This window comes from Misgurnus anguillicaudatus, unplaced genomic scaffold (assembly GCF_027580225.2).
Source record: "Misgurnus anguillicaudatus unplaced genomic scaffold, ASM2758022v2 HiC_scaffold_29, whole genome shotgun sequence".
Classification (NCBI taxonomy): domain Eukaryota; kingdom Metazoa; phylum Chordata; class Actinopteri; order Cypriniformes; family Cobitidae; genus Misgurnus; species Misgurnus anguillicaudatus.
In genome coordinates, this window is record NW_027395279.1 from 268,817 (window position 1) to 288,954 (window position 20,138).

The window sequence follows — 20,138 nt, forward strand, 5'->3', positions numbered from 1 at the left end:
CACACTCACATTTAAATAAAATATTTCTCCAGCAACAAAAACTTAGATGAACTGTCGCATACATTTTTTCTATGACGCTAAAGTTGCGTTAAAAAGTTTATATTTGGTTGCTCCAACCAGGCAGCTAACGCGCATGCGCTCTTGTAATGTTTCTCTGGCTACCAGTCAGGAGCTTCTGCAGTGAGACGCAATGACTTTACCTTTGACAATTGGCTATTTTATTTAGAAGGCGGGACCTATTCCGCCGTACCGCGCATTTTGCACTGACGTGACTTCTATAATTTTTATAATAATATTATAAATTGACCGTCTTGCTGTTATATCTAAAGTTTTCGCGACTCTGCTCAAAGAGCAAGGAGATGATAGCAAAGTAAAGCTAACGAAAGCAGCTATGACACCGAACGAGCAATCGTTATTATAATCCAAATGGGCAAACATTATTAAGCAAGTTGACCCGATACACAACAAAGTGGACTTTTAAAGCTGGAATAAGCATTAAACATTTCAATTGTCAAGAGAGGAATAACATGGATGGAACTGTCTTGGAAATAAGGATTGTGCATCACACACAGTCAGGTACAAGGAGGGAGAAGACTAACTTCTAACGTTATGGGTAAGACAAAAAGTTAAATTTTCGCTAACGTTACTTGTTTATTGACTTATTAATAACATTTAGCTAAATAATATTTGCCGGTCAGGTCTGTGTCTTCCCGGACGGGTTCGGGTCCAGCTTTTAAATAATAGACGGGTCCGGGTCGGTTCCGGGTCCAGCTTTCAAAACAACAGACGGGTCCGGGTCGGTTCAGTGTAGCACATTTACGGGTCTGATCGGGTTCGGGTAGGAATTTTTGGACCCGTGTAGACCTCTAATACACACATACACAGTTTTCCTGATAATAAAAGTACCATCAGGTGATCATATGGCCAGCTAAAAACAGAAGACACATGAGTCAAAAAATCCTTGCCCAAAAATGTGTTTTAAATATATGCAAAAATACATTATGTAGAAAATAAAGCTTAAATAAAAAAATTTTATAAAAATTTATAAAAAAGTTTATATAAGTAGCCTATGTATAAAATATAAATATAAAATTATAAGTATATTTTTGCAATTGAAAATTTACATTTTTTCGAATCTGTCGTTTACAGGTTTATAACATGCAAAGTTTTTCTTACAATGCAATGTGAATATGCATGCTTTACATTTTTTATTTTTAAACTTTAAAATATATTTCAAAAATACAAAAAATGGCCATAAATATATTGGTGAAAAATACATTTTTGTAAACATATTTCAAAATATATTTCAATATATTTCTTTTTATTTTTCTGTTTTTCAATCTTGCTATTTTATTTGTCAGAGAAAAAAACTTCCATCGCCTAACTTTTATGTTGTAATGGTAAATGTCTCGTGATCTCGTAGTCATTCGTTTGTGCGTGACTTTTATTTTGTAATTACTTAGGCGTCTGAATCGAGGACCTTCACACAGGCAGCTGATGATACTGCCAGCAGGAACACTTAAGAATAAGAAAAGAAACAATAATAAGACAGTGTTTCGGTATTGGACGATGCTTGTTTTTATCGTAATAAGTTCGATTGAATGACTGTCAGTTTTATGATGTGGGAGAAATGTGCGGATCTATGAAGTCAGCGCTGTAAATGAAGATCATGGCGTTTCAGGAGGGAGAATCACTCGAATCCTGGCTCAGTACGTACAATATTATATGTTTTATGATTATTTACATCAAACAATACATTAGGTTGAAAACCCTACACAATAACAGTCAATTGTGTGCAACAAAACCAGCCCGTCAATCTCTTGTTTTGATTGTTCTGTAAAATCGCAAATCTTACTATTACAAGGGTTTAACTCATGAATATTTATTCGCATATAGTGACGTTGCAGGTAAACGTCGTGCAGCGTCGCGATTCGTCAACGTTTATGAGACAAACCTTCAGAATAGTAGGATTTGTAAATTCGCCATCGCCCACAAAAAACTCGTAATTTACATTCACGAATCACGAGTGTCTTTCATTAAATTGTTTGAGTTCGTGTAGCTTTCTGCTGAATGAGTTAATACAGGGATTGCTAACTAACCACTAATTAGTCGTATATTATGTTTAAGAGTACATGTCATAGAAATTCAGATAACAACACTAACAAAAAACACCATGGTAATACAATGATTTATTGACATGACTTTACAGAGTGCTGCAGGGATTATGTAGGCCAACCCGGAAGTGAGCGCGACACTGGTTCTGTCTCAAAAAACACATATTTTTCCCCATAGACTTTTCGCAAAAAATAAGCTCCGTGTTTAACAAAAGTTAAAGACACTTCAAGTCATCTGTGAAAAACGTGTAAGTGCCATAAACTTTAATTAAACACGGAGCTTATTTTGGGGGAAAATGGGAAAAATGAATGTTTTTTTGCGAGGGAATCAGTATCCTGCTAACTTCCGGGTTAGCCTACAAAAATACGTCATGTCGTCATCCCTGGTATGTAAATACTATGGTACATTAATATGCCAATTATTTATTTCTATGCAGAGCTCAGCAATAAGGATGACCAATGGTCTGGGGTCACTGTTAAATGTCACTTGATCTTTGGGCCAAATCCAGATTATTATGTTTTAATTTGTGCTAAAGATTCAATGTTTTTGCAGGTTTTAGTAATTCAAACATTCAACATTGCAAAAATTATTTCTTATAGTTTCACAAGCATTATTATTTTATAGCTGTCATGTAGTTTTCAGCTATTACTGCAAAAAGAATAAAATTGATTTCCTTACTGATCAATGACATTTTCAAACACACATAATACTTTGCAACTTTTTAATGTGTTTTTGTTATTGCTCTGCTACTATTTGTATATAAATAGGGGTACAAACTGGATAATTTTCTTTAAAATATGAATTGTATTGTTGATATGAAAGAGGATATTGGCCACCAGTCTGTTGTGCCAGTGCATCACAGTCACGATTGTTTCTTCTCCACAGACAAAGCCACACACCCGACAAACCGTCAGGAAGACTGGGAATACATAATCGGCTTTTGTGATCAGATCAATAAAGAGTTAGAGGGGTAAGAAGTTAAAGTCACCAAAGTAAAGCCTTTGGTTTAAACTATTTCCTCTTTCTAACTGTGTGTTTGTGTGTTTCAGTCCTCAGATCGCTATTAGACTTCTTGTTCATAAAATTCATTCGCCACAGGAATGGGAATCTCTTCAAGCTCTTTCTGTAAGTTTAGGTTTCACTTTCTTCTACGCTTCAGTAAGAGTTTGCTTTATAGATAACGTGATGTTTTTGTGTTTGTACAGGTACTGGAAGCTTGTATGAAGAACTGTGGACGGAGATTTCACAATGAAATTGCCAAGTACAGGTTTTTAAATGAATTGATCAAAGTGGTTTCACCTAAGGTTTGTACATTACAAAACCCATTTTTGTACCAAAATATTGTTTGGCTTGTTGAGCAGATGTGTGCTTTTACTTTTCTAAGGCTGGATTTACACTGCAGATCTTGATGCCCAATTCCCTGTATCAGATTTTTTTGACAACCGCTTACATCATCTTTCAAAAAGCGACTTGTATCCGATATCTGCATTTACACTAAACACTTAGCAAAACAATTCAAGGTAGACATATTGACCCAGAACAGCTTAAATCACAGAGGAAGTCAAATGTCGCAATAGACACATACAAAATGATTATACAAGATTATAGAGATTTATTTCTGTAACAAGACATTAAACTTCAACATTAATCCACTAAGTGAAGCCGTCGTCTTGCATTGCGCTGCTAAGAAAAGTCGTGATTGCAGGTGGTGTCGACCTGAGTTGACGTCATTTGCCTGTGCTGCTTTCAGTGACGCATGGCACATCTTGACATAGGAATATCCGATCTGTCCACCTACATTGTGTACATGAATGCATGTATCCCATTTATATCAGATTTATTTCCACATATGAATGAGGCCTTAAACCGATCGGAGAATGTTGGAATCTATGCACATTTTACCTGCTTACACATCCGTGGGTCATATCCAATCTGTGCCACTTGAGGGGAAAAAATGTGAATTAAGTCATTTAAAACCAGCAGTATAAATGCGGCCTAAGGGGCCAGTCACACCAAAAGCGTTTGTGGCAGTTGCATGCACCTTTTTTGAATGATATTCTATGGGCAGGGAGGGTTTGCACGCTGTTTATGCGCGCCGAGCACCTTGTGTTTTTTTGCCGCCTGCCGCGCACGCGTTTTTGAAGGAGCGCTGAGAGCGGAGAAGCGCCCGACGTCATTCGCATCTTTCCATTGTCCAATCGAATGAGGGGAGAGGCGGGCCTTACGTCAAACAAGGTCAGAGCAAGCGCCCTCTTTTTAAAGTTTCTGCTAATATAACAGTTAACAGCAAAAGAGCACTCACGCTTCAATATTTGATTGACAAGACAGCTGGCTCGGTGGTTGCTTAGCAATATGAAAAGCCGCGTCGCACTGCTCTTTTTTTTAAAAAAGGCAGTGCGTCGCGCCTTGCGTTTGCAAGCGTTTAAAGCGCTTTTGGTGTGACTGGCCCCTAAGTGATTAAAATGACAAGTTTTATGTGGCGGACGATAAAAGAGTTTTTGTGTTTGTGTGTTTCAGTACATGGGTAACCTCACCTCAGAAAAGGTGAAGACCAAGGTCATAGAAGTCTTGTATAGTTGGACAGTAGCGTTTCCTAATGAAACCAAGATATCAGACGCTTACCAAACACTGAAGAAACAAGGTAAGAATTTACCCATCGGCCTGGTATTTTTTTACAAATGACTTACCTGTGAGCTTCATTATTCTTTTACAAAATAAAAAAAAAAAAAACGCTCCTCAAAACGATCTCTCTTCTGGTCATATGGTATGGCAGGTGGGCGGGGTCCAGGAAAAGATTGCAGCGATTAGCAAATAGCAACATGACCCAACTTCAAATGATCCAATCAGTTCTCGATAGGGATGCACAGATATGATTTTTGGGGGGTGATAAAGATTAAAATGGACAACTATTGGTATTAAACACTTGTATACAATACTATACAGTTGGCCTATTAGCTAGTTTATTTCTGCATCAAATTATTTTTACTGAACATGTATTGGATCAATTTAAAGCTTTGTTTATACTCGCGCTTTGGTCCGCAACGCAAGCCTCCGCGCTTGCTGTTGCACTATTTTTTTAACCGCCAGGGGCAATCAACCGCGAGCAATCAAATTAAAAAACAAACACAAAGAAGATAATAGAAGTCATCCGCTGGAACAACCCTGGTGCTTTTAACATCAGAGTTTGATATATAAATATGAGAACATGAATAAAACAACAATCTTTTAAATATGTCTTTATTAAACATTATCATTTCATTAACGTTTTTACTAAACAAACAGTACAGACATCTTATGGTTTGTATTTTATTCCTCGTCCAGTGGTTCATTCAATACAAATATAAGCCAAACATTCTGAATCATGTAAAAGAATTTGTGTTTTAAACTGCAAAGTTTACATACTTTGCTTCCAGAGTGTCAGATAAATATATACATTGTTTTGCTTGGATTGATCAAAGAGAGACGTCACAGGCTTGCCTGCTCGGACAGAATCGCCTCGAGTTCTGTCATTTTCAGATGCGGAGCCGTGCACACAGTTACAAAAAATGCCGTGCACACCTCCACGCGAAATGGGATCTCGCGCACCCAACGAGCACGACCGCCCACTCTGCGTTGACGTCATTTTTGCCGTGCACACCAACGCGCCCGTGCGGAAGCGGCGAGTATAAACATAGCTTAACATTCAACTTTTTTTATGAATTATTAATATATTGCTGTCGTTGAGCCTGGAGACTGCCATCTATACCGTGAGTCAGTGGCGGCTAGTGACTCCTCATTCGAGGGGCGATAATTCAAAATAAGTGTTCGGAGTATCGTGTGTGGTTCCCTTTTCCGAAATTTGTGTCCTACGCGTCACGAGATCCTGTGTGCTTCACGTGTTTTGTCAAAATAAGTGCCTGCTGCACACGACACGTGTCAAACCATTTATGATAAAAGAGACCCTCACGTCCAAAATAGACGCAAGACACTCACTTTTGTTAGTATCTGGCAAACGCGAGCATCTCTTTTATCATAAACCCTTTAGACTCGTCTGCAGCAGGCACTTATTCTGGCAGGACACGTGATGCTCACAGGATTGCTCAAAGCGCAGAACACATATTTTGGAAAAAAGAACCACACACATGACGGGTTGCATACATGTTGTGACGAACTTCGGATCAAAAAAAGAAGTCACCAGCCGCCACTGCTTTGAGTCTATAATTTTTTTGTATAAATGTGTGATATGAATGAAGAATGCTCATAAACGGCTATTTATATGATATTCTAGGGCTGTAAAAAGTAAAAAAAAGAATTGTGATTAATCGCATAATAAATGTTTTTGCATAATATATGTGTGTGTACTGGGTGTAATTATTTTGTATATAGGCTGTTTCATCGGACGCATGTGTGGTGACGCGATTCACGTCTGGTCTGAATTTTACTTCCGGTTTTATTTTTTTTAATGGTGTGACTAGTTGCTGAACTCTTGAACAAATACCTCTTCGAAAATAACAAATGTTTTGGTTTCCTAGGTAATCTACGGGTTGTTTATTTTGCTTGTTATATAAATAAACTACTTTAAAGTACTTTGTTGTTATTTATTCTTAGCGGAGTTTACCGAAAGTTATGTGTTGCCCACGAAAGCCGCTTGTTAATGCCGTTACTGCTGAAACCGACTATACAGTATAAATACACTCACACGTGTGTATATATATATTTAAGAAACATTTACACGTGTATGTGATATCATTTTTTTCTTAAATTTATACATGTATGTTTGATATATGGGTGATTCTCACGAAAACTTGGTCAATGTCAAGCATGAAAATGTAAAAATTGCTTAAATTTACTTTTTTTCCCACCAGACATTGAAAAACAAAGTCTGGAGTAAATGGGAACATTAGTTTAAAAACTTTTACTTATCATTTAACACTTTTTGTAACATAATTTAAAAAATTAGTCCTAAAAAATCTCATTACCGCAACAGTCAGAAAACATCAACACATATTTTCAAAATGACATGACAAACCTGAAAGAACATAATTTGGAGATTCTGCACATGCATTTAAAATCAAAGTATTATGCTTCTATTAATTAAATTAACATTTAATAAGCATCTGTTGCGGTAATGATAATCAAAATGTCGTGTAAGCATTCTGACAAGACAATATTTCAAATTAACTGTAAAAAAATGATCTTACCTGGTAGCCATCTTGAAGTAACTGGTCCATGTGCTTGGTCACTCAAAATCAAACTTTATTAAAATTCTGTATGTGTGCTTAAACTGTTCTCAAAAAGTGTTGCGGAGGATGAGAACATCTGGCATTGACACATCATTTTCCTAATTTTTCTTCATTATTATTATACGTGAATATTCAGTAAATATTTTTTCTATCATCTAAAGTAGTCTAGCAAAACATACATTTATTTTTTTTCTTAATATTTTTGTGTTAATTTGATTAAATTACAATATAACGCATGTTCAAACACAGCCGGACACATTGCGGTAATGAGAATTTCAGCAGAAAATGAGATAAAATTTCCAATTATAAATTCTTATGTTGAAATCACACATTGTGCAAGGTAGAACACAGTATTGTGTTAATTCTGATGCTTTTTAATGTTACTATATTACACATTTTAAAGCTAAAATCATTAGTGCCGTGGTGTTTCAATGGTTTCGTGAGAATCACCCATATACATAATAATTACACACAAATATATTAAACATTGCAACGCAAACTTTTATTTTGTATGCGATTAATCACGATTAATATTTTGACAGCCCTATAATATCCTCAATTGAAATGAGGCTTGGACTCGAAAACAGTATTCCTTACGTCATGACATAACAAAGGATGGGATCAGATAATAATGTTTTTGTGCTTTCAAATATTTGATATATAGTACTATATAAAGACATTTCTATCCTGAGTAAAAATAAAAGCGCTTTAGAAAATTACCATGGTGTCTAAAAACACAGCAATACTACAGAATATCTGGATAGCATCAGTTATATAACTCAAATGCCATCATTATTATTTTTGTCATTTGTATTTTCCTTATAATCCACCATTCTTGGATAACAGAAAACATAAATGTAAAAATTCTAAATATAATTTTTTTTAAAAAGTGCCAGTGTGAGTAGATTAAGAGGTTAAACTTTTTACATGATGATGATTCGTCTTTTAATTTCTCAGGACTTGTGAAGACAGACCCAGAATTGACTGCAGATAAAGCTCTCATCCCGTCTCCTCCTGCACGCCCCAAAAACCCTGTGTTTGACAATGAGGATATGGGGAAGGTGATGACATCATTTCCTGTGTTTGAAGCATTGGACTTTTATTGTAATAAAATATGAAGTTGTCAACTAATAGTGAATTAAATAAAATAAGACAACATATATTTTTACACTTTTTGTGTGCAGTTGTTGTCTGAACTCCTGAGGAGCAAAAACCCAGAAGATCTTCAGGAGGCGAACAGACTGATCAAAAACATGGTGAAAGAGGTGAACGAATGCAAAAACAGACGTGATCAAGATCTTCTGTTTTTCTGACTGTACACGATTGTGAGCAAAGAAATTTTCTTTTGAGAGGAACTTTCAAACTTGTTGAAAAACGTGCTCAAACCAGCTTAAAGTTGTCAAGCTAGTCCACCAGGTCAAGCTGTGTTTGGCACATGGTTAACCAGCTCAGTCAGTTCCCTAAACTGTTAGAAAAGGTGCTCTACGGGGGCCCTGTAACATGAAAATGGTTAAACAGACTCAGGGTTACAGGATTAGTTTCAATTTGACAAAACCAAGCCAATGTGAACAGCCCTTGTTGGTACAAGCTATTTTCATGGTACCCAAAACCCAGGATTTGCACAAACTAATCCTAAACTTACCTGGCTAATGAAATAAACCGGCTTCATGGTATAGGCCCCAGGTTTAATCAGACTGACCTAGATGCTCCACCAGGTTGACCTCATCTGATCTGATAGTTGAGCTGATCAGTCACCTAAACCAGCTTGTCCACCTAATGATCGGCTTCTACCAAATACCATACAACTAAATAACATTATAAGCTGGTTTGTGTCTGGAGAGGATTAAACAGAGTGATGATGATGATATCTGTGTGCAGGATGAAGTCAGAGTACAGAAGATAACCAAACGCATGAACACGCTGGAGGAGGTCGACAACAACGTGAAGCTCCTGGGAGAAATGTTGAGTCAGTACAACAAAGAGCGCTCGACAGACGCCGACCGTGAGCTCCTCAAGGTGAGATCAGACTCGACACAGCTGCCCACTGCTGAAGGAAATGACAGAAGTGCTGTCTGATTCAGTTTGTCCAACATACAAGTATATAAATAACCAGACCATGATAGTTAGTGTTTCACATGTGGCTTGTAGCTTAACCTGAGGTGACAACTGCTGAAAATCACATTAACAGTTTTAGGATCAGTACAGAGAGTCATTTGTGTCATGCCAAGTATTTAAAACCTCTAAGGTATTTTTTTATGTACAGTACAGATGCTTCCCTGTTGTTACTATGAGATGTTGCATAATTATGGTATGGGTATAAGCTGATGTAACCATGACAACAGCAGCCTTTCAAGACCTTTTGTGTATTTTTAGGATCTGTATGACCGCTGTGATAAACTCAGACGCACAGCGTTTAAACTGGCCACTGAAGCGGAGGACAACGACAACAGTTTAGGTAAAGGTGTCACAGGAAACAGACCACAGCACAGACACATTTCTCAGACTGATCCTTAATGAGTTAACTGAAAGAGAAAATTTACTTTGGAGAAAGATACTAATGCACAATGTAAAAGTTTACACAAATGATGATTATAAAAAATAGTTTACACAAAGGCTCAAAGACATAAAAAAGGCTAAAACGTAAAAAAAGTTTACACAAAGGCTTATAGGTGTAAATGTAAAAAAAGTTTACATGAAGACTTATAGGTGTAAATGTAAAAAAGTTTATAAAAAAAATGCTTATATGCGCAAACGTAAAAAAGTTTACACTAAGGCTTATAGGCGTAAACGTAAAAAAAAGTTTACACCAAGGCTTATAGGCGTAAACATAAAAAAATGTACACAAAAGCTTATAGGCGTAAACGTAAAAAAGTTTATAAAAAAATGCTTATAGGTGTAAACGTAAAAAAAAGTTTACACAAAGGCTTATATGCACAAACGTAAAAAAGTTTGCGCAAAGGCTATTAGGCGTAAACGTAAAAAATGTACACAAAAGCTAATAGGCATAAACGTAAAAAAACTTACACAAAAGCTTATAGGCGTAAACGTAAAAAAGTTTATAAAAAAATGCTTATAGGTGTAAACGTAAAAAAAGTTTACACAAAGGCTTATATGCACAAACGTAAAAAAGTTTGCACAAAGGCTATTAGGCGTAAACGTTAAAAAAGTTTACCCAAAAGCTTATAGGCATAAACGTAAAAGTTTATAAAAAATGCTTATAGGCGTAAACGTATACAAAGTTTACACAAAGGCTTATAGGCGTAAAAGTAAAAAAATTACACAAATGCTTATAGGTGTAAACGTAAAAAAGTTTATAAAAAAGGCTTATATGCGCAAATGTAAACAAAACGTTTACACAAAGGCTCACTGTAAAAACACTTTATAAATTTTTTTACACAGTAAAAAACAAATCACAATATGCTTTACTGTAAAAAGCGTAAAAGGCAGTTTACACAATAAGGGGGCATACAGACCAGAAGCAAATTTAAGTCAATGCAAAGATGCGAATAAACGCAAACTCGTGTGGGGCGATGCAAATTACACATTTGGCAGCATTGATTGCCCCGAACACGCTATTTGCTTTCAGTGCATCTTCCGCGCATGTTGAAAATTAGAGATGCTCCGATCAGCATTTTTGGGGCCGATCACCGATTACCATTCACCAAGATCATGATCTGCCGATCGCCGATCAGTGCCGATCACAGAATGGCAGTGGAATGGGAATCTTTTATCTATAATTTAGCAGTGTTTGCACCATTTGTAGAAATGAAACTAACTATATAAATAAGGTATATTATTGTTGTTTTAATAGAGAATCAAAAAAATAAGCACAGCAAATATTTCGTCTTGCAAAGAGAAATGTAATATGCCTTTAAAAAGGTTTATGTCTGTTAAAAGTCATTAAAATAAAACACTTCACAGTCTTTACTGTATGAATTAAATATACACGCATTCGTATGAAGTACAACAGTTTTTCACTGATGAGCACAGAGTAATTTTATTGAGAGATGAATTAGGATACTGTAGCTTTAAGACGTGGGAGAGATCATTCTCTTCACGTGCAGATGACAGGCTGCTGTGTATGCGTGCGGCGGGTGTCCGCAAACAAGAGCAGCTGTGAGGAAAATGGAAGTTTAAACCTTCAAAACTTTAAAACGAATGCAAGTAATAAACTTTCGGCATGAGGATGCAATTGTCTGCGATAGATATGTGTTGTATACGCTGTTTGATAGGGATGTGAAGACGCATTGCGCTGAGGACCAGAGCGCGTCCTCATAGTCTGCAAACAAGAGCAGCTGTGAGGAAAATGGATGTTTAAACCTTCAAAACTTTAAAACGAATGCAAGTAATAAACTTCCGGCACGAGGATGCAATTGTCCGCGATAGATATCTGTTGTATACGCTGTTCATTTGTAGCAGAGATGTGTGTGTTGCGTGTCCTCATAGAAAATACGCATATCTCTGTAAAGGCAGAGAGGGAAATCACGTCACACATGAGCAATGGGTTACAAAATGCTCGCACTGTGTAAAATGGTCTCTAATTGCAGCCGCATCAGGAACACTATAATGACAAAAGTAAACAGAAAAATCGGCTCATCAGATCGGCAAATTTAGCAAGTGCCGATCACGTCATTTAATGCCGTTATCGGCCGATCGATCAGAGCATCACTATTGAAAATATTCAACTCAAGTGGAAAATTCACATGACCAAAAGTTAAAGGGGACATATCTCAAAAATCTGATTTTCATGATATCCCCCTTTTAAATCCTGCGAGTAATCTAGAGCAAGGTCCACGATGCTTCGCGTTTGGTGTATGCAGCATTAGGCTCACTGTATAAAAGAGTTAAAAGCTCATCATAACTTAAACACACTACTGCTTACTGTTACAGACATTTTACATTATAGTTCACCAGTGCCTCTTGTGGCAATGCTGAGAATGCACAGTTCTTTGTGTGGCTATCAAGTACATCAAGGTTGTCATTAGTGTGTTTAAATGATGGGATAAAGCTAAATATTTCATTGTGTTTCATGCAGGTGACATTCTGAAGGCAAACGATGATTTGTCGAGAGTAATAAACTCATACAAACACATTGTAGAAGGACAGCCGGCTGACAATGAGATTGAACGGATCAGACCGGCAGCCAGTGAAGGTGATATCCCACTTTGTGTTAAACTGATTTAAGAATAAATGTTTTTACTTTTTTTTTATTTGCATAATCCAGTGTGTTGTAAACAAAAAGCTATTTATTTTTTTCTGTCTCTATTTCAGCACCCGAGACCACAGGCCCATTGATTGATCTGGCTGGTTTGGATGAAATTTCCTCTCCCCCCACAGTTCCTCCTCCTCATGTGTTCTTAACCGATCCCATTTCTGCTTCTATCCCTGTGCTGCCGCCTCCTCCTCGACGATTGGTTGAAGGTCACGCCAGTGAAACCGGCAGCCCCAGTCACAAACCCCCTGATCAACAAACCTCTCTCTCCCTACTGGACGATGAACTCTTGTCTCTTGGTAATATATATGTTCTTGCATTATGCTTAAAGTAAAGGATAACTCCACTTTCTTTTCTTTTTTTCTTTGATAATTGACTCACCCCCGTGTCATCCAAGATGACTCTAAACAATCCCAACTGAGGCACAAGGGTCTTATCTAGCGAAACCATTGTAATTTTTGCAAAAAGAATAAGTACTCTTAAATCACAACTTCTCGTCTTGCGCCAGCGTGACCTTACTTGTGTCCTTTTTTAGGGTTAAATGACCTGCCCCCTGTGCCAAATAGACCAAATTTGGATGAATTATCGAGTCAATGGACTTCCTTGCAGGTGAGAAATCGCCACTTTACTTCAGTTTGTGAATTTATAAATGACTTTTTTAACACACATCAGACTTTAGTGATTTTTTTCATGTGTCATAGTGATGTGTGCCTATAAATTAAGCAATAATGACAAAGTTTTATTAATGTAGCAATGAGGTAAACTGAAGTTGAAAGTCTATTTATAGGACTAATAGCTATGACCTGTGTCTTCCTGTCAGGCTCCTGAAACAGGTCTGGATCTGTTTGGAAGTTTCACAGCTTCGACCTCTCATACACCTGCACCTATACCCGCACCAACTTCACACACTCCTGCTGTCAATCAGTGTCTGGATGATCTCTCCATGCTGGACTTCGGAGCTGGAAAGAGGTAAAGTTCAGCTCTTGCTGTTGTAAAACATTCAAATGCAGGGTTTCCCGCAGAAAATAAGTTAGTTAAGGTGGTAGGGTTGGGCGGGGCCGGGACAATCAAAGGGGCGGGGCGTACGCCTTATGATGAAAATATTTTTATTTAAAACACTCAAATAAAACTTAATTTTGAAGAAAACAATAACCGAAAATGAACACATACTAGATTATTAATGAATTTAATGTTTTTAACACATACCTCTAACGGGAATATCTGCGTGATGAAGTGAAACTAAAGGGTTAATAAACACGAACTAAAGCAGATTTGGCGAACGATGATAGATAGCGTGAAGATTGTAAAAACTGATTATTTCCCTCTATTAATGACATTATCTTAAAGGAGTGTAACTACTGTAGCGTGTAAATAATGCACATAAATAACGTGAGAAAGAGCGCTCAACAATTATATCTAATCAAAAGGCACGTGAAACCTAGCTAGCAGGTTGCTCACACAACAAAATCATCAGCTAACTTACTTTAAAATTTGCAAGAACTATAGACTAATACAATAACAGGCTTAAATAAACCCAAAACATAAGTCCACTTACAGTTCTCACGGCCACGTGTTTTATCAACTGGCTATCCTCTAGCCAGTGACGGACCACCACGTCTTTATCTCATTTCGGCCATGTGGCACACGTGCCCACTCGTGGTGTGAAGAGTGTCCGCGTTATTCTCCGTGATACACTTGATGGCCTTTTTTGCAGCTACTTCTTATTTGAACAACCTAGTTAAGGCGGTAGGGTTTCCCAGCTTAGGCGGGCCGCCTGAACTGAAAAGTAAATAGACATAGTATACAGACTTCTGACATATTGGGACTGTGGTATTTAAACTGGGTGATAAAACAGATAATCTTAAGAAGCTGCCTACTTAGTTCGCATCTTTAGACATTAGACAATTGGTGGGCCAATAAGGGAGCAAACAGCATCAAGGTAACATGTTTACCTTTGGCAAACATCACTTATTTTTTCTTTAGGTCAAGAGTTTTACCGTGTGCTGTGCATCAGGGATCTGTACTGGGACTTTATAAAGCCTTTCATATCATTGCTGCCTTAGGGTGTGTGTACAGCAAACCACTTAAACACAGCTGATGGTGGATGCCGACTGTAGCATTATTTCAGCTAAGCGCTTTGGTTGCTATGGCACTTATGCTTTGTTTATCAGTTGTTGAACAATGTGGCGGTTGGTTGTTGTGATATTTTTCCCGCCTCTCCTCCATTGTGATTGTACGGCCAAGTGAAAATTGACATGGACGAGCTGAGCTTTTCACCCAAAGTTGAATTTTTTTTAACTCTGCGTTCAGTGTCGGCGCTCAGCACAGACAAATCACGCCAGCTGGCGTAAACCTTAGAGCACATTCACACAGAGAAGTTTTTAGCTGTATCCATAAAAAGTTTGTATCAGTATTTCGTCCAGACGGATTCTGCATTTTGGGAGTCCGAAATCGAGTGGCCAATCTGTATACCGTATTTTCCGGAAAAAATAAGTCACACTTTTTTTCATAGTTTGGCTGGTCCTGCGACTTATAGTCAGGTGCGACTTATATGGCAAAATTAATTCATACTGACTAACATGAATCAAAGGAAAACATTACCGTCTACAGCCACGAGAGAGCGCTATATGTTGCTCCTGTAGCCTACCCCTGAAAATAAACTAAAAACTGAAACATTAACTTAAAGACAATGGAAAAAGACTTAACAAACAAAATGGCCCCATAAAGAAAAATAATTTTCTAAATAAATGCGACTTGAAACTTAACATTCGCCCACATATTTATGCACTGCAGTTTAAAAACAAGTGAATACGTCAATTTGCGTCAAAATGCCCGTCTTTGCAAGTGTGCTCATAAACACGTTTTTTTCCCCTATTTATTTATCTTCAGTGAGCTTGAGTAAAGGTACTCATTCCATATAATATTTTGGTCATATCGCCCACCCCTACCCCAAGTCTCGATCCTAGTCAGACACCGCTATGTCACAAAATAGCACCAACAATGGTGGACTACATGTTTGTGTTTTTCGACCTGCGTGATGTAGTGAGTCCATTAGCTTTACTATAGCAAATCTTTTGCTCCTTCGCTACTACGATGAGCCACAAATTATTTTAGACAACAACAAGGTTTATGCTCAAAGTGCTGAGACGTCACCATGTTTACAGACTTTTTTTTAAGAGTGAGGAGAAAGGTTGGCTAGGGAAAGCTTTGGCTTCGTGTGGATGTGACCTTTATAAGACAATGTTATCCCTGTGTAGGGAACCGATCTGAGATGTAATCTAAAGTGATAAATACCACAGCTGGGTGTGCTGCTGACCCAGATAAAGTTTAGCACAACACTCATGTGTCTCTCTTCAATATTTCTGTGTGTGTAGTGTCTCTGCTTTGAGTGGCATCACTGGGGGCAATTTTGGTCTTTCTGGAGGTGCTGTGGGTCCCACACCTGCTCCTCTACCAACCGCTAACCTGTTCGGGAGCGCTGCAGCATCCGCCTCACCCGCTGTGGCCCGTGCTCCGGCTGCTACGGGTAGCTCGGCTCCTGGCAGTCCATTCTTTCACCCGTTCTCGTCTTCATCTCAATCCCTCCAGAGCAGCCCGGCAAAGACCTCAGAGCCGAGCCTGGCCAACGTCTTCGTTCCCCTGGAATCAATTAGACCAAGTGAGTAAATAAAGTGTCCAGTTTTAGTCGATAATCTGAAGTTATACTTTGTTTCAGATATAACTGATGTATTCAGATGTTAAATCAATCTCAGTGTCATTTAATTTGGCTTTGATCTCCTCAGGTAAACTCTTGCCTGTTACGATGTATGATAAGGACGGAGTTCGGCTTATGATGCACTTTGCGATGGACTGTCCACCGGGTCGGCCGGATGTTCTGGTGATGGTCGTGTCGATGCTCAACACGGCACCTTTACCTGTGAGGAACAGCGTGTTGCAGGCGGCCGTGCCCAAGGTACGAGAACCTGTCTGATGTTTTTTTTTTTATCACTAGTGAGAAACATCTTCAGAGACTTATCGATAAAAATCGATAATGAAATTTGTGGTCAAAGAACAGCGTGGACACGCGTCTGCTTCATATAGTGTGAACTGTGCGCTTATAATTAAAGTCAGGCACTGTTTCTTCATACAACATAAGCTGCACGTTTATCAGGCCCTGCTTCTCACTGCGCAAGCAGCTTGTGTAAAAGCAAGGCCACGTTGCCAGTTCTGAATATGTGTGTTGGAGAGGAAGAATTAGGTTCATTATTTGTTAGTATTTGGGCTGTGAATAGTCATTAGGATGCTTTTGGACTGATTTTGAATGGCCATTGGGCTGGTTTTGTTAAGGGGATCTGGCAACCCTGACAATGATGGAAGCAAAAGTGCAAACGATCGCTGGTTACTAAAGGTTTAATTTCGTCCTTTAATATAAGAGTTTGTATTTGATTAATTGTTATTGGGTTTTCATAAAATGGTATTGAACCATAAACTAAAATATTATTAATTTAACAATTATCCAATGTTTTTATCTGATTACCGTATTTTCCGGACTATAAGTCGCTCCAGAGTATAAATTGCATCAGTAAAAAATGCGTTTTGAAGAGGAAAAACTTGTACACTGCAAAAATGACTTTCAAGAAAACATTTTCTTAGTATTTTTGTCTCTTTTTTTGTAAAAATTCTTAAATTTAGATGCTTTTTCTTGATGAGCAAAACAACCCAAGAAAATAAGTCTAGTTTTTAGAAAAATATCACATTTTAAGTGATTTTGTGCATAAAACAAGCAAAAAAAATCTGCCAATGGGTTCAGCAAATTTTTCTTAAATTTAGTGTTTAAGAACAATTTTCAAGATTTTTTGCTTACCCCATTGGCAGATTTTTTTGCTTTTTTATGCACAAAATCACTTAAATTTGATATTTTTGGTATAAAAACTAAACTTGTTTTATTGGGTCGAAAAAAATCTTGATCATTTTTATGAAACACTAAATTCAAGAAAAAAATCTAGAAAAATGTAAGAAACATTTGCCTACCCCATTGGCAGACTTTTTTTTGCTTGTGTTATGCAAAAATCACTTAAATTTAATATTTTTGGTCTAAAAACTAAACTTGTTTTATTGGGTTGCAAAAAATCTTGAACATTTTTATGAAACACTAAATTCAAGAAAGAATCTAGAAAAATGCAAGAAACATTTGCCTACCCCATTGGCAGACTTTTTTTGCTTGTGTTATGCAAAAAATCACTTAAATTTTATATTTTTGTTCTAAAACTAAACTTGTTTTATTATGTCGCAAAAAAATCTTGTACATTTTTATGAAACACTAAATTCAAGAAAAAATCTAGAAAAATGCAAGAAACATTTGCCTACCCCATTAGCAGACTTTTTTGCTTGTGTTATGCAAAAAATCACTTAAATTTGATATTTTTGGTCTAAAAACTAAACGGGTTTTATTGGGTCGCAAAAAAATCTTGAACATTTTTATGAAACACTAAATTCAAGAAAAAATCTAGAAAAATGCAAGAAAAAATGCTAACCCCGTTGGCAGACTTTTTTTTTTGCTTGTGTTATGCAAAAAAATCACTTAAATTTGATATTTTTGGTCTAACAACTAAACTTGTTTTATTGGGTCGCAAAAATGTTTTGAACATTTTTATGAAACACTTAATTCAAGAAAAAATCTAGAAAAATGCAAGAAACATTTGCCTACCCCATTGGCAGACTTTTTTTGCACGTGTTATGCAAAAAATCACTTAAATTTGATATTATTTGATATTATTTTGTCGTTTATTGGGTCGTTTTGCTTTTTCTTGATGAGCATCTTAATTTAAGAATTTTTAGATATTTTTACTGAAAACAAGACAGTAATGTTGTCTCTTGGTTTCTATGAAATACTTTTGACGTATAAGTCGCACCTGACTAGAAGTTCCAGTACCCGCCAAACTATGAATAAAGTGTGACTTACAGTCCGGAAAACGTGTTAAGTCGATTAATCGAAAAAATAATTTTTTGATTATGAAAATATTCGTTAGTTGCAACTCCAATAACAAAAACTATATTGTGTGTGTATCAGACTATGAAGGTGAAGCTTCAGCCTCCGTCAGCAGCAGAGATCGCACCCTATAATCCCATCCTGCCTCCTGCATCCATTATTCAGGTCATGCTGCTCGCAAACCCACTGAAGGTGAGACATAAACACAAACTTCACAGTTTATACACAAAACAAATATGAGTGTTGTAACTGTGTGTGTTTTTTAGGAGCGTATCCGTATGCGCTATAAGCTGACGTATCTGCTGGGAGACCGTCAGTACAATGAATCTGGAGAAGTGGATGAGTTTCCTCCAGCCGATCGATGGGGTTCTCTATAGGAGATCTACGCTTCATAAACATTCATTCTCAAGTATTTGCATTCAGCTGTCCTGTTATTTATTATTTGAATCAGTGTTATACTGTAACGTGAATCGGCTTTCAACGCTTTATACTTTTGCAACAAATCAAGAGAGATAATAGCTGAAAGTCTTTGGGTGACACACTGATTTGTGATGAATCTGACAGACGGAGGTTTTCGCTGATGCTTCTTCGTGCGAAACGTATTTTCCACCAACAATGTCTTAAGTTGCATATAAAACTTCATATAAACCACTCATAAGGTGCATATACTGTAAATAGCACGTAGTGTAAAAAGTCATGCAATACATACGACAAATTCATGCATATGATACGCCAATCCTTCCCGTTCACTTAATACGGCGCATCTTTTTCGTGTCGTTTTAGGTATTGGTTGCTCAATTTTTTGTTTTTTAAACCAATTGAGAAACATAAAACGAAACAGAAAGATGCACCGTATTAAGTAAACGGGAAGGACTGGCGTGTCATATGCACGCAAAATTGCATTCATTGCATGACTTTTCACACTGCGTGCTATTTATACACACTTCGTGAGAATCGTTTGAATAAGTAGATGATTAAACCAAACATTTAGTATTTAGTTTGACCTCTTGTGCTTGATGTTTTTCTGAAAATGTTCTTTTTAAGTTTCACGCCATGATTTATAACCCTTAGTTATTTTGGTGGAAACTATGCTTATCGTGGTAAATTTCGAAGCTGAGATGATACTGATGATGTCACATTCGCCGCTGTTATTAGAAAGTTCTTGATTAAACGCTTTTAAAAAACAAACATGCTGTTGAATTAGTAGGCAATCTTTAAATCTTTAACCCTCGTGAGCTTGAAGATTGAATGTTATTACAGATGCTGTGAGTTCACAACACATACAGTCGAAATAGCACGGTCATATACAGTTTATTCTCATTTATTTTGGGGTTTTATTTATTTCTGTTAAATAAAGATCTAAAGTTTACTGATGTTGAGTTTAAAACATTACAGTCTGTCTGTGTCGGATAGTGAATGATTATAACACATTTAGGATGAAATGGTCATTACATAATTACATTTAAGTTATATTTTTTAAGCAGTACAGTTATTTAGGAAAATCCAGACAGCAGACGACTCCGGGCCGGATTCGGCCTGAAATGATTACAATGATGGTTGTTACTTCAAAAAATCTACAAAATACTGTTTTTATCTTATTGATTTTACCTGAAATATGACC

The 20,138-nt window shown here is 37.0% G+C and overlaps 1 protein-coding gene across 1 annotated transcript; it reads left to right on the plus strand.

The window, feature by feature from the left end:
• Positions 1–1,437: 1,437 nt before the first annotated feature.
• On the plus strand, positions 1,438–19,278 carry LOC129436751 (ADP-ribosylation factor-binding protein GGA3). Its single transcript, XM_073865192.1, has 17 exons — positions 1,438–1,709; positions 3,001–3,085; positions 3,165–3,240; positions 3,321–3,419; positions 4,633–4,756; positions 8,295–8,398; positions 8,522–8,602; positions 9,216–9,353; positions 9,711–9,792; positions 12,373–12,489; positions 12,609–12,848; positions 13,085–13,158; positions 13,370–13,518; positions 15,924–16,207; positions 16,332–16,501; positions 18,599–18,709; positions 18,784–19,278. Exons 1-17 carry the CDS (start codon positions 1,661–1,663, stop codon positions 18,892–18,894), a joined length of 2,094 nt encoding a protein of 697 aa, XP_073721293.1. The 5' UTR covers positions 1,438–1,660; the 3' UTR covers positions 18,895–19,278.
• The last annotated feature ends 860 nt before the right edge of the window (positions 19,279–20,138 follow it).

Coding starts and splice junctions, on each gene's coding strand:
- LOC129436751 (XM_073865192.1), top strand. CDS start 1,661: ATGAAGATCATGGCGTTTCAGGAGGGAGAATCACTCGAATCCTGGCTC. Junction 3,086..3,164: donor ATCAATAAAGAGTTAGAGGG/GTAAGAAGTTAA, acceptor TGTGTGTTTCAG/TCCTCAGATCGCTATTAGAC. Junction 8,399..8,521: donor ACAATGAGGATATGGGGAAG/GTGATGACATCA, acceptor TTTTGTGTGCAG/TTGTTGTCTGAACTCCTGAG.